At 44.5% G+C, this 13,198-nt stretch overlaps 3 protein-coding genes across 4 annotated transcripts; 1 reads left to right on the top strand and 2 right to left on the bottom strand.

The window, feature by feature from the left end:
* Positions 1-325: 325 nt before the first annotated feature.
* On the top strand, positions 326-2,963 carry MRPL40 (mitochondrial ribosomal protein L40; the record flags this gene model as incomplete). The annotated part of the gene is made up of 4 exons (XM_082007504.1): positions 326-393; positions 1,045-1,128; positions 2,161-2,316; positions 2,654-2,963. The coding sequence occupies 4 exons, from the start codon at positions 326-328 to the stop codon at positions 2,961-2,963; spliced, it is 618 nt and encodes a 205-aa protein (XP_081863630.1).
* A 1,036-nt stretch (positions 2,964-3,999) lies between these two features.
* On the bottom strand, positions 4,000-5,575 carry LOC309411319 (synaptic plasticity regulator PANTS). The gene is made up of 3 exons (XM_082007922.1): positions 5,171-5,575; positions 4,922-5,089; positions 4,000-4,229 (listed from the first exon to the last, which is right to left on the bottom strand). The coding sequence occupies exons 1-3, from the start codon at positions 5,192-5,194 to the stop codon at positions 4,104-4,106; spliced, it is 318 nt and encodes a 105-aa protein (XP_081864048.1). The 5' UTR covers positions 5,195-5,575; the 3' UTR covers positions 4,000-4,103.
* Positions 5,576-6,277: 702 nt separating this feature from the next.
* UFD1 (ubiquitin recognition factor in ER associated degradation 1) lies at positions 6,278-12,832 on the bottom strand. Of its 2 annotated transcripts, XM_082007895.1 has the most exons (11): positions 12,550-12,832; positions 11,783-11,815; positions 10,790-10,911; positions 10,303-10,433; positions 9,823-9,895; positions 9,039-9,107; positions 8,433-8,498; positions 8,090-8,137; positions 7,631-7,719; positions 6,787-6,868; positions 6,278-6,375 (listed from the first exon to the last, which is right to left on the bottom strand). In XM_082007895.1, the coding sequence occupies exons 1-11, from the start codon at positions 12,668-12,670 to the stop codon at positions 6,301-6,303; spliced, it is 909 nt and encodes a 302-aa protein (XP_081864021.1). In that variant the 5' UTR covers positions 12,671-12,832; the 3' UTR covers positions 6,278-6,300. The 2 variants fall into 2 exon arrangements, with proteins under 2 accessions (XP_081864021.1, XP_081864022.1); XM_082007896.1 differs by lacking the exon at positions 11,783-11,815 and having other exon boundaries at positions 12,526-12,676.
* Positions 12,833-13,198: the final 366 nt, after the last annotated feature.

The following is a 13,198-nucleotide window of genomic DNA, read 5'->3' as shown; positions in this document are numbered from 1 at the left end:
CTCGGCGCCTGGCAACCGCCTAACCGGCCCGGCGGGAAACAGCCGCCCCTAAGCCCCGGCGTTCCCCCGCCTCGGCCGGCGGGGGGCGAGATCCCGCGAGGCGCCACCGCCCCGCCTCCATGGGCGGGCAGGCGGGAGCGACCAGGCGAGCGGGCGCGCGCCCCCTGCCGGGTGGAGCGGGGCGATGGCGACGGGGCGGGGCGGGGAGGGGCCTTAGCAGTGTGGGGAGCCCAGGCGGAACATTTGGGAGCCGGAACAGGGGACGCGAGAGTCGGACTGCGGCCGGTGAGGAGTGCGGGTGCACCCCTGGCACCATCGGGGAGCCATGTTGGCGGCGGCGGTGGTCCGGGGGCTCTGCGGCGCCTGGGCAGCGCCCGGAGGTGCCCGGTTCAGGTAGGGCTGGGGCGGTGTTCTGAGTCCGTCCGTGGCGGCCTCCCTGCCCTGGGCTCGCGGGGAAGGAGCCTAGCGACGCGCCCCTTGGTCGAGGTTCCCGCCTTGCCCTCTTCCGGCAAGCCCTGGGCCTGGTCTCCTTCCCGGGCGGGCCGCGCTCGCCCGGGGCTCCCTCGGCGGCCTGGGCCTGCGCTCTGGGGTCGGGAGCGGGATGAGGTGTGTGCGGGCACCTGGGCCGAATCTCTTTCTCGTGACATCCGCCGAGATTTGAGAAACGGCGCCTCTCTCCTCCCAGTTTGAACGGAGGTGGCCTTGCTTCTCCAGAATCAGCACTTCAAAGGGGCCGTTATCAGAGTTTAAGAATAAAATTACTCTAACCTATTCATAGACTTAAAAAAATAACTGCTTCACCCCTCGGTACGGTGTGGGTTCACAGCACTGAACAGCCCAAACTTTGGTTTTAGTTACCTTACTGAAGAATTTGAGGTGATGATCACTGGGCAAATACTGTCTACTGTCATGAGTTAAGTAGCCAAATATGATTTGAAACTCATCGTTGTAATTTATGACTAATAAATAGCTCTTGTGTTTTGCAGAGTGAATGTCATCAAAGTCCGTTTCTCCTCATGCTTTATGTTCCCTTTTCTTCTTAAGTTCTTGGCTGCCCCAGACAGTTCCATTCCGAGGAAGTCACTGGCAGACTTCACTGCTGGCGTTCAGGCCATCTCTACCTGTGAGGTGAGTGCAACTTCTATTGAGGTATGTAGAAGTGTTTTCATCCTTAGGGGAACACAAATTTTCTGAAGTTCAAATTAACTTTTGATTATAGATGTTTAGTGTTAAGTTACTGTATGTAAAAGTAGTTAAGAACCATTGACCTCTTGAGGAGTCTAGTGGTAACCTGTACAATTATCACATTATGCTTCTGTGTAGTTGTATTTGCTTCCTCAACCACAGAATGTGGTTGGAGATGTTTGGATTTAAACTGTGGTCCGGAATTCCCTTTTGAGCAATGATGGAAATGAAAGCCTAGCTGAACTGAAAATACTTCTCTATAAAGTGGTATATTGGACAGCCTGCATTTACATGTATGTTACATTTTGGTATCCGTGTTTTGTTTTGTTTTGATGCAACTAGATTTAAAATACCCTGGTAGCTATTAGGTACCATCAGAGAAACTGTTTCACACCATAAAGGTTGTTTGTTCGATCTGCAAGGCAGGAATGCTATCCCACATGTCCACTGTGAGGATTTGTTTGTGTTTCTGGAGCGTGGCATGTGTTATCTTGGGTATACTGGATCTGTGTGGTGCAATACAACAGGAGAGTAACACCTGCACCTTGAATTTGGTTCCAGTTGTGGAAATTGTAAAAGGATGTGTAAAACCACTCACTCTCTTCTTTGATGTGAGATGACAGGAATATTTGGAAATGAACCTGTTATCTGCTCTGCTGCACTCTGAGGTAGTGCAAAACAATTCCAATTCAATTTTTCTGGAACTTTGCTCAGGTCATTCTAATGTTCAGCACAAAACCAGAAGTTGCTTTTCTCAGGCACGTACAGTTCTCTTTGCAGACAATCTCACAAGATATATTACCATCTCCTGGACGTTACATTACTTGAATTAAGGAAATGGCTGGAACTTCTATTAAGGACCAAATTAAGCAATGGGAAAGAACAATTCTTAGAGAAGTAAAGTGGAAGTGAAAGTTGCTGGTTTTTAATTAAATTACAAAATTATCCTCCCTCATTCATGTATTTCCTTTGTAGAGCACAACCAAAGAAGAAGAAGAAAGTGGATGTAAGGAGAGAGCAAGCACAGAAGGATCGTATGAAAAAGAAAATAAGAAAGTTGGAAAAAGCTGCCCCAGAAATGATTCCGATTGAGGATTTTATACCACCACTTAAGTACTCGGATAGCAACAGGTAAGACAGACTGTCTTTCACCATAAACTTGCTTTCATGGTAGAAAAACTTCTCACTTCTTTCTCTGCAAAACTGCAGTGTGTAGTGCTAGCCTTAGTACAAAACCTTATCTACTTCTATCAGGACAAGAATGTGGAAAGCAAATTTTATTTGCCTCTCCTAAAAGTAGTAGAAAATCTCACACACAGACATTGCATGAATGAAATATATTCTCTGGGTTTGGTGGGGTTTTTTTTGTTATTTTGGGGGGGGGGTTTGTTGGTTTGGGTTTTTTTTAACTTGCTCACTGGGGTGCAGGCTATTTCTCTATTACAGTGTTAATCTTATTCTTTATCAGGGTGCGAAGTCTTCCCCCTCTGTCATTTGAGGAGAGTGAAAGAAGAGTTTTACTTATGAAAAAGTGGTGTTTGTTTAAGCAGAGACAAGATAAGGCAGAAAAGAAAGCAATTCAGACTCTTGTAGAAGCTCAACAAGAGGCACTAAAGGAACTGCGCCTTGAATCAGAGGAGCTGTATCAGGCGGCCATCAGACGAGATGAAGGGCTTTTCCCCTTTGAGAGAGATGGACCTAGTTATACCCCACCACTTCCTGGTTATGATCCTCCTGAAGGAAAATGCGTTGATATCACCAAAGTGTATACGCACTGATGGAGGAGTCTGCTGTTTATCTGGCATGAGCTACTTGGAAGGAGGAAAGAATGGATCAAGAATAAACAATTCCTTCTGTGTGTTAAAATACTGTAGGTGTGTGACCGTAAAAAAACGTATTAATGAAGTACCTGTTTGTTTGGGGTTTTTAAATGGCTCTCTAGGTAATCAGACACCCAAGAAAACGACACTACCTTATGCTTGTGCCATGCTAGAACAAGGCAAAGTAGTATTTCACAAAGCACTTTATCTTTCTGGGCTTAAATCTCTCATCCCTCCGTAGACTCCTGAGCAGCATTTTTTTGTTCTGCATAAACCATAACTTGGATGATCCGAGGACAGAATGTCACAGTCATCACATCAGAGTCTATGCTATACGGGAGGTAGCAGCTGCTTACTGCCTTTCTTATCAGACTTCACTGAAGTACCCCTGCATATAAAAGGGAAAACAGATGGAAGACATACTGTGACAAAGCCAAAACTAAGGTTGCTTTTGGTTTTGTGGATTTTTTTTTATATGCCATGTAACTATTGTAACTGAGTTTCTAAGGGTTTGCCCTAAAACAAAACAGATCTCTCTTCATTCATTTAAACCTTTATTTTTGTAGTAATTTTGAATACTGCCATTGACACAGACCACCATTCAAGAGCAGTTCCACAAAGGGGCAGGGTTGCAGTTTCAGGGTGTGCAATGTCATCCCACCAGGTGAGAAGCTCTTAACCCATGACAATAGTGAATCTGGAAAATGCCTTTTAAATGCTAGTGGTTTTGACTGTCCTGAACTGGCAAGGAGGAGGCCCAGCTTGCTTTTGGTTTCCCAGCTGGCAGGCCTGGGATGGGGCCTTTGTTCCAAAAGTGCACAAGAGTGGCTTGTAGGGGAAGAGGTCCTCATCTAGCAAGAGGAGCTGGTCATTTGGGAATTGCCTGCTGAGATGAAATCCTAGAGTGTAAAACAGTAGTAAGGGATCAGAATCAAATTAAGCACCTCAATTCTCCCTTTGAAAAATACTGGGTGTTTAAATAAACTCTCAGGATTTTCAAATGAGTATTAAGTATTGCAGGGTGGAGGTACACATAAAAGACAGCATAATTCTGCATTGTGTATTACATTACTGACCAACTGCAGCAAAACAGTCTTGTTAATTTGGTTTGTCTTGGTCAAGTGGGAGATACCAGTCAGGTGGTGGGCTCTTCCTGAGCGTCCACACTGGAGCATGTTTCTGTTTTTCCATAACTCGAGCTCTTTCACTCTTGCACAAAGCTTCCTGAAATACAGGGAAAAAATATTACCACAACAGCACTGGATGTTTTAGTCTTACAGAGCTTACTTCCTGCTGTGACTATCTGAGATAAAATGAGGAATGGAAATTTATCATACTTAAATAGAAGCGCTGTACACTATGTAAGGTAAGCCAGGATACAAGCTTTAACTATGTCACATTTTTATTTTGCCTCTGACTGTTCCGTTATGAAGAAAACTACCACGTATGTGCTACCTTCCCTCCCAGAAGGTGTCCTAGTTGGCTGAAAGGGTGAGTTATGCTGCAGCCTGTGCTGAGGCTCCCATCGTTGGTGTTCATGGGGCCGTACCCAGGAGCGGTTCTGGGCACCCCAGGAATCCTTTTTGCCTGTAACGTGGCAGCTCTTTGTATTGTAACTGAAATCAAGAGCTTTTACAGCAGAACACTGTGAAAATACTCCCGCTGGCTGTCAAGACCATCTTACCCACCTCCAGCCCAAGCAAACGTCGGATTTTCCAAGCCCACCCCGTTGTGCGACCGCCGACACGGCTCGCCGCAGGCGGCTGCGAGGTCTCTCTCCCCCAACCTCCGGCTTACAGAGCCCCAGGCACGGTGACCACAAGGGCCCGGGCGGGACAGCGACCGCCGCTCCCGGCTGCCGCTCGCTCCCGAGGCGGGAAGGGGCAGGAGGGGAACGACGGGGTCGGGGGCGGTACCTGCGCGGCGGCGGCGCGGCCCCTCTCCCAGGCGCGGCAGGCCTCGTAGTCGTCCCGCCAGCGGCCGCAGGCCGGCAGCTCCCCGTGCGCGTAGTAGTGGTGGAAGGCGTGCCGCAGCCCGCGGCAGTGCTTCCATTCCCACCAGTAGTCCTCGCACGACCGCGGCGGCTGCGGACGGTCACAGAGGTCGGGCTGAGCCGCGCTGCCGGCCCGGCCCCCTCCGCCCCCGCCGCCCCCAGCCCCGCTCACCCGCCAGGTCTCGCCGTCCGCCATGCTGCCCCCGCTTGACGGCCGCCGCCCAGCCACCAATCCCCGCCCTGCTTGCAGGGGGACCCGCGCGTCCGGCCAATAGCGACGGGCAGCACAAGCTGGCTGTCCCGTCGCCCCGCCCCCGGGCCTGCGAGCCCACGGCTGCCCACCTAACACCTGGCCCCGACCGCCCCGGGGCCCGGTTCTCCCGGGAAGCCCCTCGCCGCGGGTGGGGAAAGCGCTAGAGCCACGAGGCAGACCCCAGCACTTTGTGGTTGTTTGGTTTTTTTTTTTTTCCCCCCCCTCCTGAAATCACCACAGCAGGGACGTACGCTGGTTACTAAGGAAGCTTTACTCGGCCTTTCGGGAAGGCGCGCCGCGGCTCCCCCCGGTTACCCAGGCAGAGGATCGGTAACCGCCCGCCGGCACACGGAAGGATGCGCAGGTTCGTACCGGCACCGCTATTCCAAAGCGCCGGAGCTCTGTGCTCCCTCACCAGCACCGGGCTCAGAAGCTGGGTCTCGCTTCTCCCTACACATGCCAGAAGAGTGCTACAGTACGTTATTCTATCTGAACTATTAAAAGGCATGTTATTAATTATAAATATAAAAAGCAGTTACAGGGGGATTACTTAGAATGATTTATAACCCAACACCTGAAGCTAAGATGAGAGAGGCTCCCTGCACAAAAGTCTTAAACACTGAAGTGTTAGCCTTCATTTGCACCACACCAAAAAGCTTACCTTAAATTGTGGCAAAATACATATAGAGGGAGAAAAATAGCAAGCACAGAGCAACATGAGACCACCATCACTCAGGAGATAAGAGGGAAGGATGTAGTCTAAGAATCAGACCTTTTAATAAGATAGAACTTGTTGGTTGTACTTCTCAGGTTTACCCAATAGACTTTCCCTCTTTGCACATCCAAAAAACTCCTTCAGAATTCCTAGAACTTAATTTTCAACTGAAAATTAAGACAGTCTGACAGCTCTAGTTTTAAATGTGAAACCAAAACCAGTGAAAGTGTTCCTCTGCTGCAAAACAATCTTTCCTCTCAACTGCAATAACTAGGATCCAATATGCTGCAATTGTTATTTTATTTTCCTCCTAACTGACTAAAGGTACCACAACTTAGGGTTTTCTTCCTTTTTTGCGCAGGGACTGGCCTTCTCCTGAAAAGGCAATAAACCGGCTTCCAGATTCATCCTGAAAAAAGGGAAGAGGAAAAAAAAAAAAAGGTTGTTACCTCTTTGCTCACTTCTTGTGTGTGATGAAAGCTGAACAATCGTTAGAAAGAACATTCCATCAGAGCAGCATATGACTGTAGACATTTCACATCTTTAATCCACATAATAACCACTTTCTCCCTGAAAATAAAACACGAGCATTTCAGCGGCCTTTCAGCCAACTGAAACAAGTTTGCACTGGCTTATTAAACTTATACCAGGCCAATCTTCTTACCTCAGCAGGCAAGGGCATCGGAGGTTGCTTTCACCTAACTCAAACCACTTTTTAACTACTGCCACTTTTTAACAGAAGTGTGCTGTGAAAAACCAAGTACAGAGAGAGGAAGCACTAACTTCTGTGCAAAATTGGGAAGGACCCAACTTTATTTACCTCTTCGACCTTCTTAACTAGCGGACGTGAGTTTCTAATGAATGTGATTCTACCGATCTTGAAGTCATAGTTGGGTATTCCTCTGGAAAAGAAGCATAAAAGTATTATTAAAGTTTTGTACCTATTATCCAATTGAACACAGCGAGATCTATTCTATGTCTGTCAGTATTGTACCAACACTGGCTGCAAATATTCATTACCAAATAATTCTAGAGTTAAACCACGGAATTATTTTCTGAAGGTAGGCATACACTGCATGCAGTAAGTCATCACATACTAGAGCTGCTGTAGAAGCTTGGCTGTAGGCACGTTTCCATGCAGCCTGTGGTTTTATTGTGACAGGCATAAGTGACAGAACACCACAGGAACCACAGCCCTGCACACTTCCACTAAGTCTGAATTTAGATGTTTCCTTCCAAGGAAATAAAACCAAACCAAAAAACAACCCAAACCCACACATGGCTTGACTTTGGTTATCCACCCAACTCAAAAAAGATTTCACTCTATGCCAAATTTCGCTTTAGAAAATGGGCAGGGTTCTGTGCATCACTCAATCCAGCCCACCGCCCAGACTAGACCCGCTGCCTTTCCCTACCTGTCTTCTATAGAACCAGAGCTGATTGAGAGAGTTTTGGCAACATTAATTTAGGATCTGCACCTTAAGTAGTCAGGACACACGGTCAGTCTGGAAGATTAGGCTATCTATTTTCTAAATGGAAACTTACCAGGAAGTTAGCTTGTTTATATTGCAGGAGCAGGAAAAAAACCCCAAATCAAACACTCAACAAACCTCCATTCAAACACTGATCCTTCACTTGCTGACAGCCGCATGAAACAGCCATACCTTCGGATGTCTCCTGGTTTAATTGGTGATGGACTAGGCTCAACGCCTTTCTTCTTGCCATCCAATCTGTTCCCAGAGCCAGAGAATGCCTATGTATACACGAGTTTTAATTTAACCGGATCTTGTATTTGAAAGCACACTGCACAGGGATACTATATTCTGTAAAATCTTACCATAATTTTTATATAATTATTTGATTCAGCATGTTTCTTTTTGGTACATAAAGACTGATGAACACTGGGTTTGGGAGACCAAAACACACTCCTATTTATAGACTGGCCTTTTAAGGACAGCAAGTCATGCTCTTACCAGCTGTAAGCACCATAAAACATTCACAGATACTTGCCAGTTAAATGAAGAGCACCTCTAAGAACAGGTACTAGTATTTTGCAGTTGTTTGGGACAACTTCTCCTCACCATTTTACAACATTCAAAACTGAGCAGAAATAGGAGACTTACACGAAATCCTATGTCACTCACATATCCACTATGGTCTGCTTCAACATCCTGTGAGGAGAAAAACGGTTACTTCATTGTATTCATGTTGTGATATGCAGAACACATGAAAACAGTTCCACAGATTTCTGACCAAACAGAACTTTAGACTAACCCATTTCCAAAATCAACAGTTGTTAAACAACCATCTCCTAAGTAACACAGGAAAAAGAATCTGTTAAGTAAAGTTTAGTCTTAAGAAATTGTTTCAGGGGGAAAAAAAAAAGTATGCTGATGCTCACTGCTCCATCACAAGCAAGGCTGACATCTAGAGAATGCATTTTTGAATAATAGAAGCTTAACTTACTGTGGTCTCTTCCTGTTGTGCACTTCTTTCTGGTTCTTTGTACCCCAAAGGAGCATCAAAATCCACCTATTTACATAAGAAGAATGAAAATAAGCGTGACTGATTATTTTTCTTTTAATCATTAAGCTTTATAGTACTATTCCTTAAAACTCTACAAACTATCACTCCGTTTTGATGTAGAAAGAACTGAGGTTTGCTTGTTAAACATTTTAACTCGGAACTAAAAAGACTAAGCCTCCCAGGTATGAGTGTTAGCATGCAATTGAAACAGAGCAGTAAAACAGCACCCCAACATATCACTGCAGTTTGAATCAAGACAAGGCTGCTAAATAAAACTCAGATTACAAATCACATTGAATCTAAACATTAAGTTACAGACACTACAGTCACCTGATGGTACATGAAGGGCAGCTCATGAGCACAGATGTGGTTACAAAGGTACATGGAGTACGGAGTACTCTCTAATGAGTCATCTTCCCTATCCCATCTGATTTCACCTTTCCTGCATCAGAGGTGCTTGGTGTACAGCACTATCGCGGAACAAGATGCCCTCCCCTTTTGGGAGGACACAGTAAAAGCACACTTTCCACATCAGCTTTAACTTACATTCATATCGCATTCTATGATGGACACAGCCTTATCTGGTTTGGTCTCCATTACCCGAAGCTCATAGATCTGAAACAGCAATTAGTATTTTAAGATGCACATGAAAGAGCTCAACTTAAACATAAGAAAAGCATATCTAAACCTTTCCCTACAGATATCTTCAAGAAAACTGAGAAAAGTGCTCTTTAGATTGAGGACTGGATACCACAGGGTCTCTAATGAACATGAGAGCAAAGATTTTTAACTTAGAAGACTGCTATATTCGGGAGCTAGAGAGCCTACCTTTTACTGTATCTTGCTGCACTCTTACTGTACCTTAATCTGCGTTTTTGAAAGCAAATTATGAATTTAGGATAAATTCTGTCCCTTGACTTGTAAAAACATCAACGGCACAAAGATTTATTTTCTCGTGAGTCAAAAAACAGTCTAAACAGCAGCTCAGGAGAAGACTTAACTGACCCCTTTTTTTTCTTCCAGTAGAAAATCCAACTGTGAAATCTACCATCTGGGATTACTTGCCAACAATACTGCAGAGCTCTTGTGTTGGATGTTGGTACTAAAATAATCAACAACTGATCTTAGTCTACAATGCCAAGTGATCAAAAGTGCACATGCTACCAAAAATACTCATCTATAAAACCTATTCACAAGATGTAGTCGAAGTACTTATGTGGTCACAATCTACTGAAATACAACATACTTTTTTACATGGGGTAGAATTTATTTCCTCAAACTGATGTGTTACCTAAATTAAACTTGCATGGACTGGTGTTGTATACTGCACCTTTTCATTGTAGTTGATGGCAATAACATCCCCAGTAGTTAGACAAGCGAAGTTTCTCAATGCATTTTCTAATCTTTGGAGTATGTTAAGATGAAACATTTGTTTTCAATGCAATATCAAAGTTTTAAAGTTACTATGCTATAAAACTTTGATCCTCGGTCTCTCAAAGGTGGTTTAAAAGTCATCAGTACTGCAGACAGCCTTTTAGTGAACATTTGGGTGTATGAGTTCTTCTACAGGACACTTAAACTCATTGGACTTTAAGCTAAGATTCATGCTTCTTCGCTCCAGGCTACACTTTGTGCCAGCACTTTGCAACGTTTCTTTACATAAGTTCCCCGTTGTTTTTGTTTTCAAAAGGAGCAGTAGTTATCTACTACTGGAAGAGCATGAACCATGCCTGAAAAGCTAGCTCTTCTCCCAAATTGGAGTGAGGAAGCAAACTTGTGTCCCCTGCTCCACAATTGATAGGAAGGATACACAGCTTTTGGATTGGTGATGTCCAGAAAATCTGGACTTTGTGGCTGAAATTTTGAGTAAGTAGCAACTTGAAGATTAACACTCTCCACTTGCACAAGGCCTCCCTCTTCCAGCAGCAAGTTCTGCATCATCTGCAACAATGAAAAAAAAAAAAAAAAAGATAGAAACCACTATCAACAAGACTGATGTTTCCAATTCTCTTTCCTTGAGTATACTTATTTTTGCTGGGGCAACCAGCTTCCTTGAAATGCACCAGTTTACTATGGTTTAATTCCAGGAGGAACAGTCAGGTACATCTTAAAAAGCAGTCTGTTCGCTTACTTACTTAAACTCTGAGGGAGGGAACCTGAGCTGACACTGAAAGCTGTTGTAGGAACATGATTAGCAAAGACATGCACTTTCAGGAAACATTCCACCTGTTTAATTAAACTGGCAACTCACTAATCCTACTCTTCAGGTTTTGACAGTTCAGCATGAGACAACTCACCCAGTGTGGAAGGTAACATATGCCCTCATCAGCCACAAATTCAAGCACTCCACAGTGAGTCATTCGGTCTGAATTTTTATTGGTCAGCTTAAACAGCATTGGGTAAGTAATATTAAGTCGGCCTGATGAGAAAGGAGAAAAAAAAAGTCTTTGTTAAAAGCCATTAACACATTTCTGAAGCTTTCAGAGATTGAACATTAGCAGGAGAATGAGCCAGACTGCAGGATAGGATTCCCCTCACACCATTGTTCTAATTGCTAAAAACTACAAAACCAGGAGAGAACGTAGATACACAAATACTGTACTACCATCGCACTTAGAGCTTTAAATGCCTCTCCAGTATTTCCCTAAGCTCAGAGATGATCAGGCAGCAGGTATTAGCAGAGGAATCTATTACTGTTATGTCCTTGAGCTATTATCAGTTAGCTCCTACCTAATGAATTTTAACAGGCTCTGCCTATTTTAAAATAAAATCCTGACTAAACTAATTTCTCAAATTCTACTAAGGCTAAAACTCGGGGGGGGTTCGGGGAGATAGGGGGAAGGGAAGGAGGAAACCCTTAGTTAAAAAGGCCAATAAAGGCCATTTATAATATTGATTCAGTTATTTTTTTTCCCCATTTCAAAGTTAATTATAATTTATTTTGTCTTTAAATTAAATTTTGCTCCAGACAACAGTATCCAGAACAAGCAGGTTAAGATTAAGAATTTACTAGATTAACTGTAACCATTATATTCAGTATTCTATTAGTAGTTAATAAATATTGATTCGTGCCTCAGGTAGCCAAACACTTCAGATGTCTGTACTTAAAGATAGACAAGCCCCATTAATTCCAACAGACAAAATACTTCCAACATACATTTTTTGAACTAGTTAGTCTCCTATTCTCTATTTAAGTCAGATTTTAATAGATAACTCAAATACTGTAGTATTTGCTTACGCATTTGCTCATATTTCTAATGTTGTTATTCCAGAATAAAATATTCACTTACTGAGTTGATCCAAAGCCGATGGTGGCATAATTACTGCAGAAATGAATTAAGAATGTAAGATTAGGAAAAGTATGACTGTACAAAGAGTACATAATATACACTTTTATCACTCCCTTCTCTAAAATTACCTCCAAAAAAAGGAGATTCTAAAATCTCCTGCAAATTAATTTCTGAGCCAGAGATTTCACTAGAATCAGTCATGACAAGTACACCTGCTAGCACTGAGACTTCAGAATTTAATCAGGAAAAAAGAGAAGACAAGGTTTTACAATACCTAGTACTAAAGAAAATGTTTCCTAAAGGTAATTTTATTTGTTTGGGCTTATAGGTTGTCTTTAATCGATGCCAACTCAAAACAACATAAGATTAAGTCTGACAGCCTGAAAATTAAATTGGCTGATCTCTTCTCCTTGTTCAAGCAAAGTGTGGTACAACAAGGAGGGAAAAAAGTCTTTAATCATAAATTTCGATGGCTCATAATGGGCCCAAGATTTTAACAAGAGACTTTAAAACAACAGAATGTCTTCTTCTAATGCTCATAAACCAGGACTCACTCGGTAAGATTTTTAATTACACACTAATGTGCTAAAACCCTCCGCCTTCCTTCTTAAAGCCCCATCCAGGGTGCTCTTCTACCACAAAGCCAACAGTACGTCTCCATGCTGTTCAACAATGTTTCTGCAGTCTTGTCCAAAAGCTGTATTACTTGATATTATTCACAAACACTCTTCCAACACGTTATTAGTCAAAATAAAACATGCACATACTCTTCCCGCCTTTCTCCACATCTGACCTGTCATTAGGTCCAGCAAGCATGGATACCGAGAAGCAGCGGTATTGGGTTGAGAAACGGTTCTGGAAAACCCGAGGGATGGGGTGATCAAACATATTAAAAGAGAACTAGAGAAAAAAAAAAACAAAACACAAAGAACGTATTAATAGGTATCGACAGCACACTGAAGTGTTACAGCACTCACTGAAGTCTCCTGAAGTTCAGCTACAACTGCGCCTAGGAGCCGTACAGTTATTTCCCCGGCCACCGAGGCGCCCCTTGTTCACACAGCTTACGCGCTGCTTGGGCATAGATCTGTGCGCCAGGCGCTCCGTGGGGAGGCAGAAAATGGAAGCGACGCACTTCCAGGTTACGCTTCAAGTCAGGCTTGCCTGACCAACCGACCAGCACGGGCGGCGCTCCGCGGAGGAGACGCCAGCACCCGTCGGCCGCCCACCCTCCGCCTGGCACTCCACACCGGCTCGCTGGCTTCGCAAACACGCTTCGCGAGCGAGCACCGGCGGGGGAACCGCCGCAGACACTGAAGGAACGCGGGGCCCAGCAGCCCGCCGCCCGCCCGCCGTGACTCGGCATTTCCCCCGGGCCTCACCATGGCGGCGGCGCTGAGGCGCAGGGCGGCGGCG

This window comes from Phaethon aethereus, assembly GCF_964289735.1.
Source record: "Phaethon aethereus genome assembly, chromosome: 17".
Classification (NCBI taxonomy): Eukaryota; Metazoa; Chordata; class Aves; order Phaethontiformes; family Phaethontidae; genus Phaethon; species Phaethon aethereus.
Note: the sequence above shows the minus strand (reverse complement) of the source record. Positions and strands in the feature narration are given on the sequence as shown.